At 47.0% G+C, this 27,948-nt stretch overlaps 1 protein-coding gene across 3 annotated transcripts; it reads left to right on the forward strand.

Moving 5' to 3' along the window:
* The first annotated feature begins 767 nt into the window (after positions 1 to 767).
* On the forward strand, positions 768 to 27,948 carry Xrcc1 (X-ray repair cross complementing 1). Of its 3 annotated transcripts, none has more exons than XM_076838008.2 (17): positions 768 to 965; positions 1,345 to 1,437; positions 9,690 to 9,800; positions 19,347 to 19,505; positions 20,576 to 20,650; positions 20,732 to 20,843; positions 21,100 to 21,209; positions 21,283 to 21,394; positions 21,539 to 21,797; positions 22,062 to 22,178; positions 25,098 to 25,191; positions 25,323 to 25,455; positions 25,708 to 25,759; positions 25,851 to 25,990; positions 27,089 to 27,179; positions 27,582 to 27,657; positions 27,741 to 27,948. In XM_076838008.2, exons 1-17 carry the CDS (start codon positions 915 to 917, stop codon positions 27,852 to 27,854), a joined length of 1,899 nt encoding a protein of 632 aa, XP_076694123.2. In that variant the 5' UTR covers positions 768 to 914; the 3' UTR covers positions 27,855 to 27,948. The 3 variants fall into 3 exon arrangements, with proteins under 3 accessions (XP_076694123.2, XP_076694125.2, XP_076694124.2); XM_076838010.2 differs by having other exon boundaries at positions 21,289 to 21,394; XM_076838009.2 differs by having other exon boundaries at positions 20,735 to 20,843.

The raw sequence follows: 27,948 nt of genomic DNA on the forward strand, positions 1-27,948 counted from the left end.
CTCTTCTGTATTTGGACTGTCTGCTGTTCCAGCCCCACCCAGGGCTGATCCCTGGGTCTTGAGGGGATGAACAGAGAGGCACTTGTCAGGGGTCAGGTGCGGGCGTGGTAGAAGACAAATGCCCGCAGGTCACATATTGGGAAACTGAGGCATTTGTAGAAGCACTCTAGGCTGTGTATGGTTTGGAAACATGCTTGTGTTCTATCCTTTCCTCCTTCTCTTGGCCTCAGGATTTGGGCTGAGAGGGATCTGAGATGCTTTGTTGTGGTTTACCCTTTATTTTATTTATTTGTTTTTATGTGGTGCTGAAGATCAAACCCACTGCCTCACGCGTGCTAGGCGAGCGCTCTACCACTGAGCCACTACCCCAGTCCCCCCAAAAAAGGGATCTGAGCTTTTTATCGTGTGTGTGTGTGTGTGTGTGTGTGTGTGTGTGTGTGTGTGTTCAGGGAAAGGAGGGGGAGAGTGCAGCCGCAGAACAGGTGGAGGAGATCCTGTTTCACAAGGATCCAGGATCCGTGTGAACTGCCTTCTAAGCTTCAGTTTGGGCGGTGACTACGTCGTCCAATGAGAATGGCGAGTTTCTTTTAGGCACCAATCCCTGAGGCTGCCCCAGTTGCTAGGCGCCCGGAAAGCAAGGTGTTAACGTCATCAGGAAGCGGAGCTGGAGAGTGGTTGGATCAGAGAGGCGGGGCCGGAGAGAGAAAGCTTGTTGCTAGGGAACGCAGAGCCTCTTCCCGAAGAGATTCATCTGGGCTTGCGCGGTGTCGACGCGAGCGTCGGCGCGCCGCGGTTTGAAAGGCCCAAGCTTCGCGCGCTTGCGCACTTAAGCCAGCGCAGGGCGCCCTCCCTCCCCGCCCCCAAGCCAGGACCCTTCTTCATCCTCCGGTCCAGGCGAAGCCCCCGACATTGACATGCCAGAGATTCGCCTCCGCCACGTCGTGTCCTGCAGCAGCCAGGACTCGGTGAGGGACTGGCGTGGGGGAGGTTGGAAGATGCAAGGGAATTAGTAAAAGGGGCCCCGTAAGAACTTTGGGATCTAAAGGGAACTTCATGGAAGTCGAAGGAGGGGCATGGGGTTTCCAGAGACTGTAAGTGAATTCTGGGACAAATGTGGATTTGAACTTTTGGAACTTCCGGAGAGAAATGGAGGAATAGGGAAACCCATAGCTAACTTCCAGAGGGAAAATTCCAGTGGAAACTCTAGGCGGGGTGTGGGGGGACAGACGGGGTAACTTAAGTCCGGGGCAGCCTAGAGGGCTTGGGAGGACTCAGAGGAGTGATCTGAAAGCTGAGGGCCGAGCTCTCATCTCCGCCCTAACTCTCCTTTCCTCCTGTCTCCAGACCCACTGTGCAGAGAACCTTCTCAAGGCTGACACTTACCGGAAATGGCGGGCAGCCAAGGCTGGTGAAAAGACCATCTCGGTGGTGCTGCAGGTGATCCTGCCCTCCCCTTTCCTCCTACTGACTCGGGGTATAGAATCCCAAGGTCCAGATTCTGCTGAGCCATCTGGCAGTGCGTTGAGTCTCCTTCCCTTTGAGGCCTCAGCTTCCTTCCCTGGGAGATGGGCAAGTGCAATCCCTGTTTCTCCCAGCAGAGAAGAAAAGGAGACACGAGCACTAGGCCAAGAGATGACCCTAGGAATCACTCTGTGGCCCTCAGCAGGTTGTTCCCACTTGCTTTGACCTCAGTTTCCTCAGTTGTAACGGAATCATTGCCATGTACCTGCCTTCTAAAATCAGTGGGCTCAAGGTTGGAAGGTATCCAGGAAGGTCATTTAGCAAATCAACTTCATTTAAAAGAGGGTGAAACTGAAGCCTAAGGAAAGGAAATGAAGTGGCCAGTCTAAGCTACCATTTCTGGAATGCGGGCTGGTTTCATTCTGAGTGCTTTTTGTATATGCTTTCACTGAGTTCACGGCCACAGACCTGTGAATTTGGAGGGAGGCAGACTGGAAAGGGTGGTTTGGCCTGAGATAGTTACAGAATTCCAAGTAGGCTGTTCCGTCAGGGATAAGACACTGGTGGGAGAAGAGAGCTAAGTAGGTTTGAAAAATCTGCCCTTTGTCAGGTGGTGCCCTGGTATGATTCATTCTCACCACTAATAAATGACTTCTAGGGTCATTCTCACCATTATTAAATGACAATGTTGAGACTTGAGATCACAACTGAGTAGTAGTGTTTTTAACCACTTTATCATATTACATGGTTTTCATAAACTGGCTTTTACCCACCCTCACCCTTTCTGGGGATTGAACTTAGGGTGTTGTGCATGCTAAGTAGGTTCTGTACCACTGAACCACACCCCCCAGCTCCACACAGTGGCTTACTTGATGCCAACCACATTCCTTAGTTCTGAATGGAGGAGTGTTTGGGAGGGCTGTTGATAGGAACAAGGCTTATTTGTGAACATATTCTTTCTTTCTTTCTTTTTTGGGGGGAGGTTCTGGGAATTGAACTCAAGGGAGCACTGAGCTATATCCCCAGCCTGTTTTAGGTTTTGTTTTGAGACAGGATCTCACTAATTTGCTGAGATTGCCCTCAAACTTGTGATCCTCATGCCTTTGCCTCCCAAGTAGCTAGGATTATAGGTGTGTGCCGAGTACTGAACATATTCTTGGTCTCTCTTTTGCTTAGTACCAAGTCAGAGAGCCTTTTGAGAGTAGAAGCTGAGGATTCTCTTCCCAGGAAAAATTCACAGACCCACAATATTTTCTGACTTATTTTAGGTATTTAAGCATCTCCTAAATCTCTAACATAAAGATAATAATGAAAACTAGCATTATTCAGTGTTTTACAACCTGCCAGTCATCATTCTACACACCCCATGTGGTTAGTTTGTTTTTGTAGTACTGGTGATTAAACCCAGGGGTGCTCTACCACTAACTATATCCGTACCCTCCCTTTTTTTTTTGGAGAAGGGGTCTTGTTAAGTTGCCAAGGCTGGCCTCCAATTTAGGATCCTCTTGCCTCAATCTCCTGAGTAGCTGGAATTATAGGTGTATTCCACCATGCCCAGCCTGTCATGGTTTAATTCATTGAATCCTCATAAAAATCCCATGACCTAGGGTCTGTTTTTATTCCCATTTTATAGATGAGGAAACTGAGGGCCAGAGAAGTTATGTAACTTGCCTGAGAGCCAGTCTTTTAAACTGGGAGCTCGAGGTTGGTGATGGTTTTAGTTTGGGGACCTGGATTCAAATCCCAGCTTACTCACTCTGTGACCTCAGGCAAATTTTTTCATTTCTTTTAACCTGTTCTCATCTGTCCATTGGGAATAATGACTTCCAAAACCAGGTGGTTGTGAAAATTTGGTGACATAATGTCTGCAGAAGTGCTCTGTCAACATGTAGGTGTTTGTACAAAGGGAGGGATCTGTGGTTTTATTATGGGGTGATGACTCTACTGGGCTTCCTTATGATCAGGTGACCATAGGAAAATGACATTCAGTTCTGTTCACACAACTGAAGTAGGAACAGAGAAATGGAGGCAGAAGAGACAAGTCATGGAGCGAGAGGGAGGCAGAGGGCCAAGGCACAGGAATTATTGGCCTGGAAGAGGCTGGAGGAGTATTGCAGCTGTCGCTGAAATAGGAAACCCAGAGTGGGAGCAGATTGGGAAGGTGATGCATTTTGACTGGGATGTGCAATTTTGATATAATTTTGAGTATTAGGGATCAGATCTGAAGCTGGAAATAGAGGTACAGAAGTTGTCACTGTGGCTGGGTGCAGTGGCGCACGCCTGTAATCCTAGCAGCTTGGGAGGGTGAGGCAGGAAAATCTGGAGTTCAAAGCCAGCCTCAGCAATTTAGCAAGACCCTAAGCAACTTAGCGAGACCTTGTCTCTAAATAAAAAATGAAAAGGGCTGGGATGTGGCTCGGTGGTGAAGCACCCCTGGGTTCAATCCCCAGTACCAAAAAAAAAAAAAAAAAGGTGTCACCGTGAAGACTAGCTCGTACACTCAGGGTAAGCAGATTTATTAGTTCTTTCATTTACTTATTTATTCTACAAGTATTTATTAAGTGTTTTCTGTAGACAAAGCACTGTTTTAGCCCCTGGGACTGTATAGCAGTCATCAGCACTAGCCCCCCCCCCCCCCAAAAAAAAAAAAATCAGTCCTGTGGCGCTGTTATGCCAGTACAGAAAGATGGAAAATAAACCAATAAACAGAACCGACATCAGATGAGTGCAGTGAAAGGGATTTGACAATTAAGGGGAATGGGGGTGCCCAGCAGGGGAGGGCTGGTAACCCAAAATTTTTTATTTACATGGGCGATGGTCAAGGAAGGCTCCCCCAAGAAGGTGACACTGGAGAAAAGTTAGCTGTGCACATATCTGTGGAGGAGCCAGAGACTCCTTTGGATACATTGGAGGAGCACAAGGAGGCCCAGATGGCTGGAGTGGGGTTAGCCAGGGTGACGAAATAGGAGATGAGCTAGTGGGGTGAGGTCTACCCCCAAAACACTCAGCCTGGAAAATCATTGTAAGGACTTAAGGTTTTACTCTGGGTGAAATGGGAGCTGCTGAAGGCTCTGAGCAGAGGAGGGTCAGGATCTGACTTAAGTCTTCACAGGATCCTTCTGATTCCATGTTGAGAATAAACCTCAGGGGCCAGGCAGAGCAGCAGGGAGACCAGCACCCAGCGCCACGTCAGTTGTTAACGTCTTTAATGGGGAAATCTGATTGCATCTGACAGTTGTCAAAATACAGGGTAGCTCCGAATTTACTCAGTGCTAATTTTGGTTCTTTGGAAGTGAATGATAAGGCTGAAATTTTTGGACATCGAGGCAGTAGTCTTCTCTGAGGGTTTTCTACTACATCTCCAAACATCTTATGCAACATCTGGTATTGCTACAGGGTTCAGCCCCTTCAGCTTGTGACAGCCCCACACACTTTTTTTTTTTTTGGTAGCAGCTATAGGAGGTTTGTCACCAATTGGTCACCTGCTCCCAAGGCAAGGAGTTCAACCTCTTTGCCTGCCACTCCTGGGGAGGAGACAGGGACTCCATTGGAGACATTGGAGGAGCAGCTCCCCCTGCTCTGGAGGGCATGGCCAGGACATGATCCAGATGGAACCCCTGTGAACCGCTGAAGGTGCTTTCTTTAGAAGCAGTGTCGAACAGCGTGGTGACACACATCTTGGTTTTGGTTTGGGATGGTTTCCTAATCACTCAGTTCATGACTATAGTGTTTTAAATTCATTTTTACCTTTTGTTTTGGTTTGTTTTAAATGTGTAACATACACATAACAAATTGCACTTGTAAGTGTAGAGTTCAATGAATCTTCAAACTGGAGCCTATATACTCAACAGCCAAGTCAAGTACAGAATCTGCCTGACCCTCAAAGTCCTTTTATGTTCCTTCCTGTCACTATCCCCCATAAAGGGTAACCAATGTTGTGGATTTTATTTTTTAATTTTTATTATTATAATTATTTTTTAACATTTATTTTGTTTATTTATTTTTATGTGATGCTGAGGATCAAACCCAGTGCCTCATAAGTGCTAGGTGAGCGCTCTACCACTGAGATACAACCCCAGCCCTATTATTATAATTATTATTATTGGTACTAGAGATTGAACCCAGAAGCACTTTACCACTGAGCTACAGTCTTTTTAGTTTTTATTTTGAGATAGGGTCTCACCAGATTGCTACAGGTTTTGCTATCCTAGAACTTGCAGTCTTCCTGTCTCAGCCTCTGGAGTCACTGAGATTACAATTGTGCACCGCTACTCCTGGCTGTCCTGATATTTAACAGCATGGATTAGTTGTGCCTGATTTGAGTTTTCCATGAGTGGAATCGTGCAGTACATGTTTGGCCTGTTATGCTCTACATAGTGAAAGTCATCTGTGGTGTTGGGTGTACCTAGAGATAGTTCCTTTTCATTTCTATATAACATTCCACTCTGTGGACATAACCAGTATAGTTTTATTATCTCTACTTTTTGAAAAAAGAATATCTCCCTGTCCCTCCAATATGTTTCCTCCTCCCTCCAGTCACTCCTGCTACCCAGGGCCTCACTGTTAGCAGTTCATTGTTTCCTGCCTGGCTTGTTCTGTACATATACAAGTGTATATAGCTACCTTCTCCACTCCTTTTAAAAAAATATGTAGTGTAAAAAAAAATTGGGGCTGGGGGTGTAGCTCAGTGGTATAGTACTTGCCTAAACCCAGTGTGAAGCTCTGGGTTTAATCCCCAGCAATGGAAAATTAATAAGGAAATTAAAAATACACAGTATATGGGGGGTGCAGTGGCACACGCCTGTAATTCTAGCAGCTCAGGAAGTTGAGTTGGGAGGATGTGAGTTCAAAGCCAACCTCAGCAGTGGTGAGGCACTAAGCAACTCAGTGAGACTCTGTTTCTAAATAAAATACAAAATAGGGCTGCGGATGTGGCTCAGTGGTCAAGTGCCCCTGAGTTCAATCCCTGGCAACACACACACACACACACACACACACACACATATACACACACAGTATATAGACTGTTCTCCTTGCTTTCTTTTCTTTTTCTTTTTAAAAAAATATTTTATTTTTTAGTTGTAGTTGGACAAAATACCTTTATTTTTAAATTGTTTTTAACGTGGTGCTAAGAATAAAACCCAGGGCTTCACATGTGCTAGGCGAGTGCTCTACCGCTGAGCCATGACCCCAGCCCCTCTTTTTCTTCTTTTAATGAAGAACTGTATCATGCAATCCCACTGTCCCTTTATATAAAGTCCCCCCTATTATTTTAAATAATGTTTAACATTACATTTCATGTAATTTTTTTTCACAATCTGTCTCTCAGAAACTTCTGTATATCATTTGTTTTCTCTGAGAAAGGAGCATTCTCACAGACCTGGGCTGCAGATGACGGTCACCCTGTGCTTGAACCTTCTCCTGAAAGATGAGCCTTCTGAGAACTCCCTTCCTTTTTTGAGAAAAACATCACACAACATAAAATGCACCACTCTGACCACCTAAAGTGTATTATCCAGTGGTTTTTAGTATATTGACAGTGTCTCCACGCTCTAACTCCGATTATTTTCATCATCCCCAAAAGAAATCACATAACCATTAAGCAGTCACTTCCTACACCCCATCCCCAGGTTACCCTTGGCAACCACTGATCTACTTTCTATCTATATGGATTTGCTTTTTTGGCATTTCATATAAATGTACATGTGGTCTTTCATGTCTGCCTTCATTTACTTAGTGTAATGTTTTTGAAGTTCATCAAATTAGCATGCTAAGCATGTGCTCTACCACTGCACCACACCCTCAGCTCATCTTTCTTTTTAATTGAATACTATTCCATTAATACACTATACAGTGGAAAGGAAAGACAAAAATACATAAGAAAAATATGCTACACAATGTTGATCCATTCATTGGTTGATAACTGTTTGGGCCCCTTCCATGTGCAAGCATTTTAACTTATGAGGAAGAGAATACCACCCTTGAGGTAGACGTTGTTACTGTCCCCACTTTACGAGTTAGGAAGCAAGCAGGAGGGATGAAATGAAATCTTTTGCTCTAGGATCACATGGCAGTAAGCAAGTAGAACTGGGAAGGACCAGACCTTGTGTTTTTGGTTTTTTTTTTAAATATATTTTTAGTTTTCAGTGGATTTTTTTTATATATATGTGGTGCTGAGAATCGAACCCTGTGCTTCACACATATCAGGAAAGTGCTCTACCACTGAACTACAACCCCAGCCCCAGACCCTGTTCTTGACATTGGTACACAGCTCGGAACAACTCAGACATTGTCCTTGCTTTAATGGGGTTAAAAGTCTAGTGTCAGGCTGGGGTTATAGCTCAGTGGTTCAGCGCTTGCCTCGCTCATGTGAGGCACTAGATTGGATCCTCAGCACCACATAAAATAAATAAATAAATAAAGTAAAGATGTTGTGTCCATCTTTAAAAAAAAAATCTTAAAACAATGTCTAGTGTGGGAAGTAGCTCAGTGGTAGATCACTTGCCTACCATGCGCAAGACCCTGGGTTCCACCCCCAGCAGTACCAGAAGTCTAGTGAGGGGGACAAATGTTAGCTAATATAAACCAAGAAAAAATTTGAAGTATGGAATATCAAGTGGCTTAGGAATAGAAAGTGGTTCCTGGTAGGAGGTGAGGGAGAATCCGTTAGTCTGAAAAGGTGACATTTGAGCAGAGACCTAAAGGGTGGAAGGTACCAGCAATGCGAAGGAGTGGGGGAAGAGTGGCCTGGGGGAAGCGGCGAGGGACATGTGCAAGGACCCTGAGGAGGGAAGGAGCCAGTGTTTCCTGGACAGGAAGCAGCCCGCATGGCTGGAGGAGGTGACCTGGCTTGCAGGAGGCCAGCAGGGCTGAGCCTTGGGAAGGCCCTGCCCTTGGTGCCTCTTCCTCCGCCCGGTAGTGCTGTGGTGCAGGAGTGCACGCACTCAGTAGCCAGCCTGCCTGGGTTCCCTGGGGCTTTGCCCGCACCAGCTGTGACTTACGTAAGTGCTTCCTGTCTGTGGCTCCTCAGTTGGAGATAATTATAGCACCTGCCTGGCGGAGCGCAGTGAGGCGAGTGGCAGCTTGTGTTGTTCTTGCCCATCTGGCACCTTGTGAGCACTCAGGTGCTGGCTGCATTTATTGCAGTTTTTGCCTGGGCATCTCCTCTCCCTTCAGGAGAAGGATTGTTGTGCTGACCCTTCCCGTTTGCCTGTGAGGAAACTGCTTTTCAGAGAAGTTGGATTCAGATTGGAAACGACAGGGCTAGGTTTGGAACCCAGGTCTGCCTCACCCCAAGTTCAGGCTCCTTCCTCCCATAAAGCCATGTTCCTTTTTGTCGAATCAGGCAAACGAAGTCTTGGTGACTTCCTGACTGGACGGTGAGAGAGGAGATGGGAGCAGCAGATAGTCCCTGGAGACAGGGCAGGGCAGCAGAGGGTGGTGGACTAGGGATCTTTGAAGGCTAAAATAACTCAGTATTCTGGGGTCCTAGTGAAAGAGCCCCCAGCCGGAAGGCAGGAGGTTTGCATCAGCATTTCCTGACTGCTTCCACCTCTGCAGGGCTCTCTGCAGCTCCAGCTGTCAGGAAGAAATAGCAGATCCCGAGGGAGTTCTTATTATAGATAGGTCTTCCTTTCTTTTAACAAATAACTATCCAGCATCAATTATTAATGCTTCCTGACAGTGGTTGAGCACCTACTACGTGCCATGCCCTGTGACCATGTTATTTACGTGCATGGTCTTCAGTGTGATCAGCCCTGTTTTATAGATGAGGAAACTGAGGCTCCAGGAGGTTAGCCAGCAAGGCGACACAGCTAGTGTGTGGCAGATCTGGGATTCAAACCGAGGAATCAGTAATGAGCAAAACTGGACAAGCCTTGATCCATCCATCCGTCTATTCTGGGAGCTTCCGTGGACTCTTTATGATGAGTTCAATGAAGTTATAAATGTGGCATGTGGAGTCTGAAGAGCCAAGGAAGCACTTGTATTGGGGTGAGGACAGATGCATTTGCTTGGTGAATATCCTGGTTCGTGGCCATGCCCTATCCAACGCGCAGGAACACAGTGGCACTGCTCCCCGTTGACAGCCCTGGTCCTCATTGACACGTAGATGATATTCCAGGGGACATGGCAGCCCAAATGGGGGTTATCTCTTTTTCAGTCTCTGGCCCCACAGCAGGCCCAAAGGTAGAGCAGACATTGATGGTGGCCTTTCTCCCTGCCCACAGTTGGAGAAGGAGGAGCAGATACACAGCGTGGACATCGGGAATGATGGCTCAGCCTTTGTGGAAGTCCTGGTGGGCAGCTCGGCTGGAGGGGCTGGCGAGCAAGACTATGAGGTAAGCAGGACTGGGAGATGCTGACCTCTGCCTGTCCCTGTAGGGCCTCCGACATTCCTTGCAAGGGTGAAGTCATACCCTTTAGCTGCCTTCTGGAGGGTTGCCAGGTGTGCAGAGAAGACAAAGAGCAGACATGGGGTGGTGAAGGGCCATCAGGGGAGAGCCCAGTTGCTTATGTCATGTTGCATAAAAAACCAGAGGCTTGGGGCTGGGGATGTGGCTCAAGTGGTAGCGCGCTCGCCTGGCATGCGTGCGGCCCGGGTTTGATCCTCAGCACCACATACAAACAAAGATGTTGTGTCTGCCGATAACTAAAAAATAAATATTAAAATTCTCTCTCTCTCTCTCTCTCTCTCTACCTCTCTCTCTCTTTAAAAAAAAAAAAAAAAAAACCAGAGGCTCTCGCTGGGTTCTGGAGTTTAGTTGCTGCTTGAGAGCAAAGCTGCTCTTGTCAGGTCCCCAAGGTTCTCCCAGATTTCCTGGCATTTGAGATTCTGTGTCATTTGGGATGCTTCTGTTAGGCATTTCATTTGCATCAAATGTTTACAAGAAGGAATGCCTTTAGCTCTATTACAGATATCTTATTTTTTAATGTTTTAAAGATGTGGTCTTGCTGTGTTGCCCAGTCCGTCCCTGAACTCCTGGGCTCAAGCCATCCCTCTCAGCCTCTCAGGTAGCTGGAACTAAGGTGCTGCCACTGCACCTGGCTTACATGGTCCCTTTTTCACTGGTTGAGTTATTAGGACTGGGTTTGTAAGGTGCTAGTTATTCAGCTTGTTAATCAGGGGTGAGTAGAAATAAACCTACTGTTCACAAAGTCTAAATGAACAAACCAGTTTTCTACAAGATACATTTGTTATAGGAAAAAAATTTTTAATTGAGGTATATTTTGTATACAATGAAATGCTTAGACCTGGATGTACAGGGAAAAAGTTTTGAAATATGTATATACAGTATAAAAATCCCCCAAGCATTTCCAGCATTCCTTACAGTTCCCTGTTTCCCTTCGCAGCCCACTCTTCTGACTCCAGTTTAAGACAAGCTCTGAGTTATTTTCTGTCACTGTAGATAGGTTTTCCTATCCACTAATTTCATGTCAGTGGACTCTTGCAGAGTGTGTCTTTTTGGTGACTGGTTCTTTCACGTTACATACTCTTTTTTGGCATTCTTCCACATTGTGCAGATACCAGTGGTTTGTTCCATTTTGTTGCTGAATAGCATTCTATTATAGGAATATTCCATGGTTTGTTTATCTGCTCTCGTGTTGGTAGGCATCTGGGCTATTTCCAGTTTTGATTGTGTTTTCATTTTGTGGTACTGGGGATGGAACCCAGGGCCTCCTGCGTGGTAGGCAAATGCTCTACTACTGAGCTACACCCCCAAAGCCCTCAGTTTTTCACTATTAGGAATAAATCTTCTATGAACATTCTGTAGAATTCTCCATATGGAGATAAGTTGTCATTTATTTTGGATAATACCTACAAGTTGAGTTGTAGAGTCTTAAGAGTAAATATATTTTAACCTTATTAGATATTGACAGGTTTCCAAAGTGTTTGCACCATTTTCTGTTCCCTTTAGCAGTGTTTGAAAGTTCTAGTGCCCCCCATCTTTGCCTATTGTTATTGGTATTGGCAATATTTTTATTTTTATTTTTAAGCAGTCAAATGATGCTTAGTGGCTTTGATTTACACTTTCCTGAAAAGTTAAAACTATATATACATTTCATGTATTTTCTTGTGAAGTGTACATTTGGCTTGTTCTTTATTTTGTCTTTTTATCTGTGATTTGCCTTTTCAATATCTTAACAATGCACGTGTGTGGGGGCAATGGCTCTAGGGAATCCAGAACCATGCACCTGCTAGGCAGGCACTCTGCCACTGAACTACGTTCGTTTTCAGTGCCTTTTGCTGAGCAGAAGCTGAGGAAGTCCAGCCTCTCAAGGGTTATTTTTATTATTTTAAATGCTTAGTGTCTTTTGTGTCCTACAGGAAATAATTGTATGTCCAAAGTAATAATGGTCTCTGTGTGAGTTTCCTGGCACTACTGTAACAATCACTGCAAACTCAATGGCTTCAAATAACACAAATTTATTATCTTACAATTGTGGACATCAGAAGGCTAGAATCCGTCTCACTGGGGGAAAATCAAGTATTGGCAGGACCGCGTTCTTTTGTGAGTCTCCAGGGGAGAATTCATCTTCTTGTCTCTTCCAGCTTCTAGGGGCCACCTGCTGGCCTCTTCCATCTAAACTAACACTCCTATTACTGTAACATCTGCTTCCATCATCATTTCTGCCCTGACTCCGGCTTTCTTGCCTCTTTCTTATAAAAAGACCCTTGTGATGAGCTGGGCATGCTGATACATGTATTTTCAGCTTCTGGGAGACTGAGGTGGGAGGATCCCTTGAGCCCAGGGGTTCAAGACCAGCCTAGACAACATAGCAAGACTTCATCTCTGAGAAGAAAAGAGAAGAGAAACCTTCATGATGACATTGGGCCCATTGGATAATCCTGGGCAATCTCCCTCATCATAAGATCTTCAACTTGCTGAGGCTGGCTTTGAACTCTCAATCCTCCTGCCTCAGCTCCTGAGCTGCTGGGATTATACCACAGTCTTAATAGAAAAAAGGAAATGCTGAAATCAAGTTGTGTTGGACTTCTAATGCTAGCCTTCTTCAAGATTCTTTTGGGCTATTTAAGATCTTTGCATTTATTTCCATATAAAGTATAAAAAGCTTGTCAATTACTTTGTTAATTGATTTCAGACCTACAGAAAAGTTGCAAAAGTAGTGCAAAGAATTTCCATATACTCTTCACTTAGAGTCCCCAAAGTTGTTTTTATTTGTTTTTTGTGGTGCTGGGGATTGAATCCAGGGCCTTGTGTACTCGGGGCAAGCACTCTACCAACTGACCTATATCCCCAGCACTAGAGTCCCCAAAGTTAACATGTGCATATTTTTTCCTGAAGTGAGTATCATAAATTGTATGATGCTCCTTAATTCCTGCATATTTCAGTGAGTTTTTCCTAAAAACAAAGACTTTTTCTTTTCTTTTTCCTTCCTTCCTTCCTTCTTTTGTAGTACTGGGAATTGAACCCAGGGGTGCTGTACCACTGAGCTATATCCCCAGCCCTTTTTATTTTGAGTCAAGATCTCACTAAGTTGCCCAGGATAGCTTTGAACTTGCAATCCTCCTGCCTCAGCCTCCTGAGTAGCTTAGATTATAGGTGTGGATCTCATGCCGGCTTCCTCTCCACTCTTTCTTTTTCTCATCCTGCCATGATGACTAACTAGTATCTCTAGTGCAATGTTAAATGGAAGTGATGAAGTGAACACCCTTGCCTTGTTCCTGATATTAAGGGGGAAGCATTGAGTCTTTCACCATTAAGTATGACTGTAGGTTTGTTTGTTTGGTACCGGGAATTGAACCCAAGGGCTCTTAACCACTGAGCCACATCCACAGCCTCTTTTATGTTTTATTTGGAGACAGGGGCTCACTGATTACTCAGGGCCTTACTAAGTTGCTGAGGCTGGTTTGGTTGGTTGATTTTATATATAATATATATATATATGTATATGTATATATATATATATATATATATATATATATATATATATATATATTTTTTTTTTTTTTTTAAGATGTCAGTCTGAGGAAGTTTTTTCTGTTCCAGTTGAGAGCTTTTTGTTATATCACAAAAGCATGTTCACTTTTATCAACGTTTTCTGTTGTACAGGAATTTTTTTTTCTTTCTCAATACTGGGAATTGACATAGTTCTATCCATGAGCTACATCCCTAGCCCTTTTTATTTTTTATTTTGAGACAGGGTCTTCCTAAGTTGCTGAGGCTGACCTTGAACTTTCATACTCCTGCCTCAGTTGTTGGGATTATGATTCCTGGCTACAAGGAACATTTTACCAAATGAAGTTTCTTATAATAAACATTTTTATTCTCAAGGTGAGATAAGTCAGCAGTCTTTGGAACTACTGTGAAAAGGTTCTCCTCTTGGCAGATCAGTGTTATTCTTTATAATGATAAAAACAGAATAAGTGCATTAAAAATTGTATTTGTAGTTGTAGATGGACAACATGCCTTTGTTTTATTTGCTTATTTTTTGTATGTGGTGCTGAGGATAGAACCCAGTGCCTCACACATGCTAAGCAAGTGCTTTGCCACTGGGCTATAACCCCAGCCCCAGAATAAGTGCATTTTAAGCTAAGATTATCATATCTGGTGTGTGAATGTTTATTTTGCTTTGCTTGCCTTTCTAGAAAGGAGGAGGACTGGCTAGCTCAGAGTTTTGTCTTCCCAGGGTCCAAAAACACCTATGCTAACAGTTTTATTCTTTCAAGGTCTGTTTTTTTTTTTTTTTTTTTTTGTTGTTTTTGTACTGGGTATTGAACTCTGGGGTGCTTAACCACTGAGCCACATCCCCTGCCCCCTTTTATATATATATATATATATATTTATTTTATTTAGAGACAGGGTCTTGCTGAGTTGCTTAGGGCCTCGAGAAATTGCTTAGGCAGGCAGTGATCCTCCTGCCTCAGCCTCCCTAGCCACTGGAATATTTTACCAAACATTTTACTGGTATTACAGGTGTACGTTGGTGGCGCCTGGCCTTTCAAGGTTTTTTGTTTGTTTTTTAGATACCTAGGATTAAACTCAGGGATGTTCAACCACTGAGCCACATCCCCAGTCTTATGTTGTATTTTATTTAGAGACAGGGTCTCACTGAGTTGCTTAGTGCCTCACTTTTGCTGGGGCTGGCTTTGAACTCTCAATCCTCCTTCTTCAGCCTCCTGAGCCACTGGAATTACAGGAATGCGCCACCAAGCCTGGCCTTTCAAGGTTTTTAGTTAAATTTCTGCTCTGGTTCTGTTCTGTTACAACTTCTAGCCACAACTGAATTGAGGTCTCTGGGTCTCAGTGCTTGGTTTCCACTGAGAAATTAGATACAGCTAGAAGAAACAAGAAAAAAAGGTAAAAGGGTGGAGCAGGTGTGGTCAAGGTTAACATCACCTACAAATCAAACATGAGGCACATTATAGCAATAACCAATGCCATTTTCTACAAAGCCAACATGTTCTTTCTTCCCCATCTAAACTGTACAAAGGAGTTCTGGGGTTAGTATGGACTAGAGGTTAAAGGTTTAATTTTGGAAGCTTAAAGGCAGCATTGGATGGTGCAAGTCTGACAACCAGAGTGGGTCTCTTTACTTCAAATAGGAGGAGATATGCAGAGGAAATCTGCTTCTTAGTGTGGACAGTAGTTGCTGCCACAGTCTACATTATCCTTTTATTTCATCAGGTGAGAAATTCAGCTTCCCTGTCCTCAGAATCAGGCCTTTTGAAAAAAAAAAATTAAGTTTTTGGTACTAGGGATTGAACCCAGGAGCATCCACTGAACTACATTCCCAGCCCTTTTTTTTTTTTTTTTTTTTTTTTTTTTTGTGTGTGTGTGTGTGTGTGTGTGTGTGTGAGAGAGAGAGAGAGACAGAGACAGAGACAGAGACAGAGACAGACAAAGTCTTGCTCAGTTGCTTAGGTCCTCAGTGAATTGCTGATGCTGGCCTCGAACTTGCAATCCTTCCATGTCAGCTGCTAGAATTGCGGAGATTATAAGCATGGACCACCACACCCAGCTGAGAATAGGCCTTTTATAAGCAAATATAGTCAAGGCCAGGGTGATAGCTTCTCTTCTGTATGATTTTCTTTGTCTTTGTTGTTTTCTTTTCACAAACAGAGCTGGCCACAAAGAGACATGTAGTTATATTCTGCATTTTTCTCAGCAAAAGACCTTTATTTTCTAATTTTATAAATTTCACATATATCATTTAGAAAAGAGCCTAAGTAACAGAATACACCTAATCAAAAGTTTCTTATTGGATCCGGAAATATAATTTGTTCTTTCCTAAGGAAGGAAAAAGGAAGGACCCCTTTTCCTTGGGGGTCTAGCATTAGGCAGGCCCAGAGTTGATCTGGCAGTGTAACGAAGTTAGAGTGTTTCATTGGCATCTCTTTGATTCTTTTGGATTTGGCCTCATGGTCACAAGATGATAGTTGCTGCTCCATCTATCACTTGGTAACATCCAAAGCAAGAAGTGGGAGGGGAGGCGGATGGCAGAAATGCAGTAGCCCTCTTCCTCCCTCTGTTTCTCTTTATTGAACAAGGAAAATCTTTTCTAGGAGCCCCAAGCAGCCTTCCTCTTCTCTCTGACTGGATAGAACTGGATCACAGTCCAACCACTGGCAGAGGGATGGGGTTGTTTGAATCAATCATGATTTCTTCCGTTATGTTGGGTGCACACCTTCATCTCTTTTAAATCGTCTTGGTCAGGTCTGATTGTCTTTTGTTCCTTTGTCATACTATCAGTAACTCCATTATGTCTTTAAATGATTTAGAGTTATTTTTATGTTGTATGTTTTATAATTTGAATAAGTTTGGTTTCTGCTGACCCTAAGTCAAGGGCAGCTGCATCCCAGAGGTGCATGCATGTGTGTGTGTGTGTGTGTGTGTGTGTGTGTGTGTGTGTGTTTAATCATCGACTTCTGTTCTTTGGGCATATATCTGTGGGAATCCTCTCAGGGCATGCTTTGAAATTCAGTCCTCCAAAGACGAGTGCCCCTGGGTCAGGCGGTAATTTATTTATATTCATCTGGTGCTGAGGATTGAACCCAGTGCCCCACACATGCAAAGCAAACGCTTTACCACTGGGCTACAGCCCCAGCCTGGCAGTATAATTTTTAACTGCAAATGTTTGAGAGTAAGATTTGTGACTGGGAGTTCTCCAGAGAGAATTTTTCTCCTTTTCTCAGTGAAGGCCAAGATAGTTCTCCTAGACTGTTTCCATAGGCACAATTTCCCCTAATTTACCTACTGAGAATGTTACCCTTTGAGGATCCCAGCTCTCTGTGATGTAGCAATGATCTCTGAGATGCCATCTTCTTTGCTTGGAGGCCAGGCTCTGTCTCGTGTTTTCTAACAAACCTCACAGGGCCCTTTATTTATATCTTTGATTTTCAGTACAGGCACAGGTTCATTTAGAAAACCAAGGATTACACATTCAAGCTTTTTTACTGCTGTAACCAAAAGACCTGACAAGAATATCAAGGAGAAAAGGGTTATTTGCTGCTCATGGTTTTAGAAGCTGCAGTTCATAGACGGGTAACAGCATTGCTCTGGGCCCAAGGTGAAGCAGAACATCATGGCAGAAGGGAATGGTGGAGGAAAGCAGCTCAGGACTTGGTCACCAGGAAGCAGAGACCAGGGCCCTTTAAAATCAAGTTCTGTGCCAGCTGGCATTAGCATCAGGATAGACCAGAAAAATCAGTGCTGCCATTGCAGGCATGCCCCCACCAGGAGACCACACCAGTTGCTTTAGCAAAGGGAATGTAATGTATAGAATTAGTAGCTAGGTTTCCTTCCAGCCTGAGGTCTAATGAAGAAGCAACAGCAAAGAGCAGCTGCTAGGATTGCAGGAACCGGAGAAGCTGGAGTTAATGAAATGTACATGGTTAGAAACCAAAGGTGGGGTTGCTAAATGTGGGGAGGCCTAAACTCAGACCCCAAGGAGGAGTTGTTCTCCCATTCACTGCTGCTGGTGTCCCTGAGAGAGGCAGGATGAGGCTGGCTCCACAGATGTCAGGAAGCTGTAAACTGGATTAATCTGGGGCTGTAGGAAAGATCCTCATAGCTGTGTCCTGGAGTGTGCTCCTAGGATCTGCAAATGGACAAGAAGGAGCAGAGCCCTCTCCTCATACCTTGCAGCCCAGTGAGGCTGTTTCTCTTCCCCTTCTCTCTAGCTCCCCCTATTGGCAGAACCAATAGGTAAGGTGAAGTGGGCAACAGAAATGTCCTTCTCCAAGGGCAGCCCACATCATAGTGCCAAGGGTGAGGTGGGTGTGAGTGGAGAAGCAATCACTTAATAATTGATGCTGTTCCCCTGCGTTTTTGGATTTGCTTTATCATTTCTGGCCTCCTATAATTCTCTTAGCCTTTCCACTGACTCAGCCATGCATTTCCAAAGGCATTTGAATATTGTGCCGGTCACTATGAATACTCTCTGCTGGGAGAGTTCCTTAGGACATGTAGTCTGCCATATTGTCTGATGTTAAAACTCCATGGAAGAGTTCAGAGAAGGATCATTCAGATCCAGAGGTTAGAAAGAGTCCTTTGGACTACCATATGATCCAGCAATCCCACTTCTGGTTGAATACCCACAAGAAATAAAAATCAGTATGTTAAGATATTTCTGCATAATATAAACATATCCCCATGTTTATTGCAGCATGATTCACAATAGCCAAGATATGGAATCAATTGCAGTATCCAGCAGTGGACGAAGAGATAACAGGAAACATTGCTATATACACAATGGAATATTATTCCACCATAAAAAGAATGAAATTCTAGCTGGGCATGGTGGTGTATGTGGCTCAGGAGGCTGAGGCAGGAGGATTGTGATTCAAAGCCAGACTCAGCAAAAGTGAGGCACTAAGTAACTCAGTGGGACCCTGTCTCTAAATAAAATACAAAATAGGGCTGGGGATGTGGCTCAGTGGCTGAGTGCCCTGAGTTCAAGCCCCAGTACCAAAAAAAAGAAAGAAAGAATGAATGAATTTCTGTCATTTGCAGCAACATGGATGGTACTGCAAGAAATCATGTTAAGTTAATAAGCCAAGTACTGAAAGACAAACACCACATATTCTCACTTAAGGAGGGAAGCTTAACAGTTGATCTCAAATAGGAAATAGAGAATAGAAGAGCGGTTCCTAGAGCCTGGGAAGGGCGTGTGAGAAGAGGGTTGGAGAGAGAATGGCTGATGGGTGCAGGGTTACAGTTGGATAGGAAGAATGACTTCTCCATAGCACAGCATAATCACAGTTGGCAAGAATTAATTGTACATTTCAAAATAGCTAGTAGAAAGAATTTTGAATGTTCCCAATGCAAAGAAATGTGCCAGTTACCCTGATCTGGTCATTGCACACTGTTTACATGTATTGAATGTCACACTGTACTCCATAAATCTGTGCGATTGATATGTGTCAATTTAAAAACATGCATATATATCTATATTATGGGTTGGGGGTAGAAGTCGGTGGTGCGGTGTAGGTCAGTGGTAGAGTGCTTGCCCTAGTGTACATAAGGCTCCATATTTGATCACCACAAATAAATTTTTAAAATATATATAAAGATAGTGGGGGCTGGGATTGTGGCTCAGTGGTAGAACGCTTGCCTAGCACATGCGATCCTCAGCACCACATAAAAAATAAGTAAATAAGTAAGTAAATAAATAAATAAATAAAGATATTGTGTCCAACTACAACTAAAAAATAAATATAAAGATAGATAGGTATTTTAAAAGTACCTTGGAAACCTGTGTCAAGTCAATACTTACTGGGTCTGGAACTGTCCAGGCTCAAGCTAGAGTCCAATTGTCCCTTACCGCATACCCTTGGTCCCTTGTCCTCTTCCCTAGCCCCTAGGAGGTGTCATCTAAAGCAACCAGCCCTGGTTCTCATTCACCATGCCTTCTTCTCTCAGGTCCTTCTGGTAACCTCATCCTTCATGTCCCCTTCTGAGAGCCGCAGTGGCGCAAACCCCAACCGTGTTCGCATTTTTGGGCCTGACAAGTTGGTCCGGGCTGCCGCTGAGAAGCGCTGGGACCGGGTCAAGATTGTGTGCAGCCAGCCCTACAGCAAGGTACCTCACTGAAGGCACAGAGCCCTTGGTTCTGGGTGAGGAGGGAACTGAGGAGCCGATCCTGAGTCCCAGAGAGCTGAGAGGAATGGACAACTCTATCCCCATTGGGTTGTTGGCAAAGCTGGATCCCTACATTCCTGGAAATGGGTTTGGGATCCTCCCGTGCTGAGAAGCTTAGTTCTTGGAGTCTAGCAAAGGTGAACTGTGGCACATCCGAAAGGAATTGGAGGAGGGGCAACTGACTCATCAGCAGGGACTAGAGTTAACCTCATGGGACTGTAGTCTGACCATTGGGTTCAAAACATGCCTATGTCACTTTTTAGCTATGTGAACCTGGGCAGGTGACTTATCATTTCTGGGCCTCTATTTCCTAATATTTATATGGGAGTCTCAGCTGTGGTGACAGTGAGACCCAAATATGTAATAGCCCAGCACAATAAAGATGTACTTCTTGCCATTCAGCTGTCCTGGGAGGTATTTAGCTGGTCAGCTGCCTCCTCTCTGTGAGGTCATTTGGGGATCCGACTCCTCCTACTTTGTGGCTCTGCAGCCAGCTGGCAGAGCAGGAGAGAACTGGGAGTATTTCTGAGTTCAGGAAGTAGTACACAGCATTCCTCCCATTCCTAGTAGGAATTTGAGCACGTGGAAGTAAATTTGCTTGGCTGCCCAGCAGTCTTCGCCAGTTGCTGTGAGGGCGAAAGGAGCTAATGCATGTCAAGGGCACACAGCTGAACTGACCCTGAGTCAGGGCCCAGCACAGTTCTGTATCATCATCCTCATCCACAGGGCACCTCCTTAGACATTTGTGTCCTTAAGAGAGAAAGAGCAGGGCCGGGGGTGTGGCTCAGTGGGAGAGCACTTGCCTAGCACACGTGAGGCACTAGGTTTGATCCTTAGCGCCACATAAAAATAAAATAAAGGTATTGTGTCCACCTACAACTAAAATATATATACATATAAAAAAGAGAGAGAGAGAAAGAGCCAGAAAGGGACTTTTCTAAGTGAAAAGGTCTTTGGGCCAGGTTCTGTCCTTGGCCCATACACCCTGACTTTCACTCCTGCTTTCCCAGGACTCCCCCTATGGCCTGAGTTTTATTCGGCTTCATAGCCCCCCAGATAAAGACCAGGCAGAGGCCCCATCCCAGGTAAGCTCCACCTGCCACCCCTTTCCTCTCCACCCCTACCTGCCAGCCATCCTTCCACTGCACTGACTTGTGGGACCTTAGAAGGTGACCGTGACCAAGCTTGGCCAGTTCCGTGTGAAGGAGGAGGATGACAGTGCCAGTTCCCTGAGGCCAGGGGCTCTCTTCTTCAGCCGGATTAATAAGACATCCCCGGGTGAGTGTGGGAACCTGGGTGCTAAGTTAATGAGGGTTGGGATCTGGACTCATAGGTCTGAGAGGAGGTGGCTGGACCCCTGGGTCTGAGAGAAGACAGCTCGGGGCCTGGACCCCTAGGGCTAAGGGAGGAGAGCTTGGGCCCAGACCCCTAGATTACTGCTGGGTTTTAGGACTGACACTGTATGTCCCATGGATAGGAGCGAAAGGGTCTCAGGCCAGTCTTTTCATCCTGCTTCTGCTTTCTCCCTCTGTAGCCACAACCAGTGACCCAGCAGGGCCCAGCTACGCAGCAGCTACCCTCCAAGCCTCTAGTGCAGCCTCCTCAGCCTCCCCAGTTTCCAGGCCTGTCAGCAGCACCTCTAAGGTGAGATCACGAGACTTTGGTGGGATGGAGAAGGAAAGAAGCCCGAAGCCTCAGCCCATTCTTACCCCCACAGCCTCAGGAGTCTCCCAAAGGGAAGAGGAAGTTAGATTTGAATCTAGAAGAAAGGAAGATCCCCAACAAACCATCAGCCCAGCCCTCACCACCTGCCCTCAAGAGACCCAAATGTGAGCTAAGATCCCAGATTTCCACACGGCCTGGACTCCAGGGTCTGACAGGGAGGACTGAGGCGTGAACTCCTGGGCCTGGGGGAGGGGCTGGACGTTTAGTCCCAGTGGTATTAACTGACTCTTTACCCTTTTGCTTCCCAGTACCAGCTCCTACCCGCACCCCATCTACGGCCCCCGTTCCTGCCGCAGCACAGGGGGCAGTGCCAGGGAAGCCCCGGGGAGAAGGCACCAAGGCCAGGGGAGCCCGAGCTGGCCCGCAGGAGCTGGGGAAGATCCTTCAGGGTGTGGTGGTGGTTCTGAGTGGCTTCCAGAACCCCTTCCGCTCAGAGCTCCGGGACAAGGCTCTGGAGCTGGGTGCCAAGTATCGTCCAGACTGGACCCCGGACAGTACTCACCTCATGTAGGTCGCCTTCCTGCCCTGCCCTGTCCTCCATTGCTGTCTCTTTCTACCTCCCCGCCACCCGCTGCTTGTCTGTCTCCCTGGCTCACCTGCCTCTGCCTCTTTTTCTCCTCTTATTTCTACATCTGTCTTATCTCCCATCCCTTCCGTCTCCAGTGTCACTCGCTCTCTTTACTTCCTCTCCCCCTCTCTGTCACTCCTCTGTTTTTCCCCTTTGCCCCTCAGATCACGCCTAACCAAACCCCTCAATTCTGCCCCCACCAGCTGTGCCTTTGCCAACACCCCCAAGTACAGCCAGGTCTTGGGCCTCGGAGGCCGCATTGTGTGTAAAGAATGGGTGCTGGATTGTCACCGCATGCGTCGGCGGCTGCCCTCCCGAAGGTGAGGCCTCACTGCACACATGCAGCCCACACATACCAAGCCTGTCCCTTGTCCCCATGCTGACCAAGAGCCCAGGTGCTTCCAGCCCAGAGTCAGCTAGCTTCAGAGAGGAGGGACAGCTGGAAGGGACTCTTCTGGGAGGGTCCCAGGGGGCTCTGGGGAGTCTGCCTAGTGGAGAAGGAAAAGGACATTGCAAGCTGCAGGAACTGCGCGTATAGAGGCATTGGGTGGGAGGACAGCACTGGGGCTTGGTCATTTGTCATTCACAGCAGGTCCTGAAGCCTCTGCTTGGTTGGTGCCACACTGGGCCATGCAGTGCTGCGACCTAACTTTGAGCCTTGCTCTGAAGACATCTCACTTCAATGAGGTTCAGACTTGTTAAAACCTAGTATGGGGGAAGGCCCTGGGAAACCCACAGCAAGCCAGGAAGAGGACAAGAAAAGGTCTGCCTCTCTGAGCAGAGGCAGAGGACTTGCTGAGCAGCGGGGTCAAGGGTGGGGCTACCTGGAGCATCCGCTGAGCTTGCAGCAGAAGGTGCAAATGGCAGAGAAACGAGGCTGCGGGAAGTGGGAGCCTGGGAAGACTTTGGAGCTGGAGAAGAGTAGGATCATATCTGAGGCCTGTGGGTAGAAGGGGAGACTTGAGTTATGCTGCAGGCCTGAGTGTGTTCGGAAGTAGGTCTGTACTCCATGCTATGCTTCTGTTTTTAAGGGATACTGTCTGGGGTCGGGGAATGAAACTGGAAAGGCGGGTGGGGTTAGTTCAGCTTGGCTGAGATGCTGGGCTCTGTCCAGCTCCACAGACCTTTTGTACCTTGTTCTGGACTCTAAATGTGTCTGGAAGCCTTGAGTTCTTTTCTGCCTTTGGCACAAACTCCCTTGGCTGCACAAGCATCCTGAGCCATGTGAGTGTATATCCTGATGTCTGTCATGTTTACTGCAGATGTCAATGGCTTTGACTAGAGGGTGCCCCCCTCTAGTATGCTCCATAACTGAGGATGTTGTGTGACAGTCTGTATACCTGCCAATTGCCTCTCTGAAAACCAGAACTCAAAATTCTAAAACCCATCTCGTCTCAAGCGTCTCCTCTGTGAACAGAGGGGAGCCACAGAAGGTTTGAGGGGGACAGGGGCAGGCTCTGTAAGGGATGTGGTGTCCGGGGGAAACTGCAGATGGGGACCCAAAGAGACTGGGGCCTTAGAGATGGAAAGAAGGTGGAAGCAGGTGGATTTAGGATACATTTGGGGCAGAAGAAACAAGATTGGGATCACTGTCTGGGAGACTCCAAGGAGGACATGGAGGAAAATGGAACAAGATAAACACTGTCAGATTTAGGACCGGGTTTTAACCAAAAAAATTCAGAAAACATGTTGTATTTTAAAAACTCAAGGATAGAAGAGTCCAGGGCATGGACACAATATCTTTATTTTATTTACTTATTTTTATGTGGTGCTGAGGATCGAACCTGGGGCCTCGCGCATGCTAGGCGAGTGCTCTACCACTGAGCCACAGCCCAGCCCACAAACTGAGGTTTTTAAAAAACATTTTTGGGGTAGAGGTGCAGCTCAGTGGTAGAGCACATGCTTAGCATGCACGCACTCTGGGTTTTATTCCCTAGCACTGCAAAAAATAAACCTGGATGCTGTTTCTCTAGCCTTGAGACAGCCAAGTCATACAAGAAGGGTCTTAATGAAGCCAGTATTCACTTCTGCTTGCACGCTCTGCCCTGTGATTTGGGAGCAAATTAAATATCTCTCTGTGCCTTAGTTTCTTCATTTGTAAAATGGTGCTAAAAATAGCCCCTACATCAGGATTCAGTGAGTCAGTATTTGCCAAGCACTTGGAAGAGTTCCTGGTGCACATGAAGTCCCACATAAGCCTTAGCTGTGACTGCTGTTATTACAGCTGGGAGGTTCCTTTCCTGAGGCAGCCACTGCATGCAGAACCCTGCAGAGCATCAGGGTCTTCAATATACACAGGCACCCTTGGTGTCATCAAGGGCTGGGGGCTGAGTTTCAGGACACTCATACACACACTGGGGGATCTGTGCATACTCAAGTCCCATATATAAAACTGTAGGCAAGGCATGGTGGTACACACCTATAATCTTAGCTACTCAGGAGCTAAGGGAGGAGGAGCCCAAGTTCAAGGCCAGCCTAGGCAATAAAATAAAATGAAACTGCAGTATTTGCATACTACACATATCCTGCTATATATTTTAAATCATCTCTAGATCACTTATAATACCTAATCCTATGTAAGTGCTGTGTAAATACTTGCTATACTGTGTTGTTTAGGGAATAATGACAGAAATATGTACATGTTCAACCGGGCACTATGACCATGCCTCCAATCCCAGCAACTCTGGAGGCAGAGGCAAGAAGATCAAAGTTCAAGGTCAGCCTCAGCAGCTGAGCTAGACCCTGTCTCAAAATAAAAAATAAATTTTTTTTTTAAGGGTTGGGCATGTGGCTTAGTGGTAGAGCATCCCTGGTTTCAATCCCTGGTAAAATGCACACACACACACACACACACACACACACACACAGAGTAGATATACATTTATGTTCACTACAGATAGAGCTTCCTCTCCGCCCCACCTAGATATTTTCCATTCACAGTTATTTGGATCTACAAAGGGCCAACGGTATTTGCTTTTGAGAATTTTCCCTTAATTGTGGCATTTTCCTAGTGAGACATTTATTTTGACTCTCATAGGGGAAGCCTTTTTCACATTTTTCTCTCCTCTCTGAAATGAGACATTTCTTCCCCCAAGGAGGAGGTGAGGAGAGTGTGCTGGACTGATGGGCCCGGGGTCCTTCTCCAGCTGGGAGGGGACAGGATCCCCACCCTGAGTGTTTGATCTCCCTCCTCATGGAGGGCTTGGTGTTCTCCTGTCTTATGCCCCTTCCTCCCTCAGGTACCTCATGGCAGGGCCTGGCTCCAGCAGCGAGGATGAGGGGGGCTCTCACAGTGGCAGCAGTGAGGATGAGGCCCCCAAACTTCCTCCAAAGGTCTGGTGCCCCTGCCCGGGTGGGGGAGAGCATACTGGGAGGGGACACGATGTGGTGCCCCAGCCCCCTGCGGACAGACCCCCCCCCACATCTCTGCTCCCGTTCTTCACCCACAATCCTCCCTCCCTCAGCGCCCCCAGGCCAAAGCCAAGACCCCCCAGGGAGCTGGACCCAATTCACCCCAAAGGCCCCCAACCCCTGAGGAGACCAAAACAGCCTCGCCAGGACCCCAGGAAGATACCGACATTGAGGAGGACCAGTCAGGTTAGAGTCCGAGGGAGGAGGGGGCTGGGCTCAGACTCCAGGGTCTGAGGGAGGGAGGCTGGGGGCCTGGAATCTCTGGATTCCATTCAAGTGGAAGGAGGGGGCCTTGGGGCCCAGATAACTGGATCTGGAGGGAGTTGAGGTTGAGTTCGGCATGCCTGGGTCTGTGCTTGGGTGCCATTCTGAGAAGAGGGTGTTACCGAGCTTCCCAGAAGACAAAGCACCTCTCATGGGCTAAGCTTCTACTCTCAGGACAAGACAATGGAGCGGAAGATTCTGGGGACACTGAGGATGAGCTGAGGAGGTAGGCTGGGGACTAGGGTTAGGGTGACCTGGCTTTGAGTGTAGGCGATCTGCTCTGGGTGCTCAGCTTGTACCACTCCTGGCTCCACCAGGGTGGCTGAGCAGAGGGAGCAGAAGCCGGCCCCTGGGCAGGAGGAAAATGGCGAAGACCCATATGCGGGTTCCACAGACGAGAACACTGACAACGAGGAGCACCCGGAGTCTCCTGAGCTGCCGATCCCGGAACTCCCAGGTGGGAAACCCCGACCTCCTCCCGCCTGCCCAGCTGGGACTTGGCTCCTTAGTTCCCAGCTGTGGCTTGTCCCCGCAGCTCTGGACTTGCTGCCTTGACTGCTTCCATGTTGTCCTCGAAATGTCCCTCCTGTTTCAGCATCCTCTCTGTGACTTCCTTTTTTTTCCCCTTCCTGGCTTCTTGCTCCCACCAGCCCCCTTGCAGCCCAGTGTCAGGTGTGGTGCCCCTAGGGTCCCCTCCAGTTGTGAGCAGCCCCAACATCCCGCCAGTTCTTCCCACACACCACAATCCTCCCATCCAGTTCTGTCTAGGGGGAGACGTGGGCACTCCAGATGATGGGGGCAGTGCTGCCATTGGGACCCCAGTGGTGGGCACACGTGTTCACTTTAATATATTCATCACCTGGGACATGGATGCTCTGTGTGTGTGTGTGTGTGTGTGTCTAAGAGAAAATAAGAAAGGAAAATGGGAAAACTGCAGGGGTTTGTGGGCTTACGGGCATGGGAGCCCGAGTCTCTTAGGGTGAAGACAAGAGAGAAGAAAGGGGTCAGGGTCTGAGTGGACGTGAGATTTGGGGCCTTTGGAAGTCCTGTTTCCCCAGCTCCTCATGGGTGATAGCAGGGAGGAAAACACTGTGGTTTCCCAAAGCCCCTGAAGAGGCAGCAGCATGTCATTGGCCTGGAAAGTCACATGAAAATGGAAAAAAGAAAGCCACCCTGGTGGCCGGAGCAAGAGACAGGTACTGGCTGGAGGAATGAGCCAGCCCAGAGGAAGAAGTGGCCAGCTCTGGGGTTGCAGTGCTGACAGGCCTGCAGCCCACTGTCAGACACGTCGCCGTGGTGGTAATTGTGTCCTTCACTAGTAGAGCAAGCCAGCCAGCGAATGCACCTCCAAGAAGGCTCTGAGGGGCCACTGGGCTGGGAACCACTGCTTGTCATAGGTTCCTGCCCCTGCAAACACCTGGTCTCAGACACTCTGCCCGCCTCCCTGTCTTGGCTCCCAGTGTTCAGTCACTGTGGGATGACAATTGGGTGCCATTCTTGGGTGCCATTGGAACTCAGGGGACCTCACATGCCCCTTCCACCATTTCTCCTGCAGACTTCTTCCAGGGCAAACACTTCTTCCTGTATGGGGAGTTCCCTGGAGACGAGCGGCGGAAACTCATTCGATATGTCACAGCTTTCAACGGGTCAGTGTGTTGGGGAGATGATGGGTCTGGGAAGGGCTCAGGGACACCGTGGAGGGGTTGTGAGAAGGAAGGAGGAGGGAGAAGGTGCTTGGCCAATAGGATGGGCACAGACTGCAGAGACCAAATGCCAGCCATGCCCGCTTTCCTGGGCAGCCCCCAGTCTTCTCTAAAGTGAGGGTCTCTACCTCCATCTGAAAGGGCCATCATCAGGGTTACCTCTGTGGAGCTGCCACCACTGTGGCTTGGCCAGGCTGGTAAATGGAGGTACTGTGGATAGCTCAAGGGAGCACAGGTGGGGCTGGAGAGAGGACAGCCTCTGAGAATGGTTGGGGAGTGGGGTTTTGAGAGAAGGGGCACTGATCACCTGACATGCCCAATGCCTTTCTTCCTCACTCCTAACAGGGAGCTCGAGGATTATATGAGCGACCGGGTTCAGTTTGTGATCACGGCACAGGAGTGGGATCCCAGCTTCGAGGAGGTGAGCCCTGAGGAGGTGAGCCTGCCTTGACACCCCGCCATCCTGCCATTATGCATTCTCATGTGGGCCCCTGCCCCCCACAGGCCTTGATGGACAACCCTTCCCTGGCATTCGTTCGTCCCAGATGGATCTACAGTTGCAACGAGAAGCAGAAGTTACTTCCCCACCAGCTCTATGGGGTCGTGCCCCAGGCCTGAAATAGGTGTGCCTGCATGCACACACATGTGGCGCGCACACACACACACACACACATACACACACACACAGTTTAATAAAGGTGACTTGTTTGGA

The sequence above is a fragment of the Callospermophilus lateralis genome, chromosome 18 (genome assembly GCF_048772815.1).
Source record: "Callospermophilus lateralis isolate mCalLat2 chromosome 18, mCalLat2.hap1, whole genome shotgun sequence".
In the NCBI taxonomy this organism is placed as follows: Eukaryota; Metazoa; Chordata; class Mammalia; order Rodentia; family Sciuridae; genus Callospermophilus; species Callospermophilus lateralis.

Bases quoted from the DNA above. Each gene is read 5' to 3' on its own strand.
- Xrcc1 (XM_076838008.2), top strand. From the start codon at position 915: ATGCCAGAGATTCGCCTCCGCCACGTCGTGTCCTGCAGCAGCCAGGAC. The intron at 21,798-22,061 runs GTAGGTCGCCTT...TGCCCCCACCAG, and splicing joins CCGGACAGTACTCACCTCAT to CTGTGCCTTTGCCAACACCC. The intron at 25,991-27,088 runs GTGGGAAACCCC...TTTCTCCTGCAG, and splicing joins GCCGATCCCGGAACTCCCAG to ACTTCTTCCAGGGCAAACAC.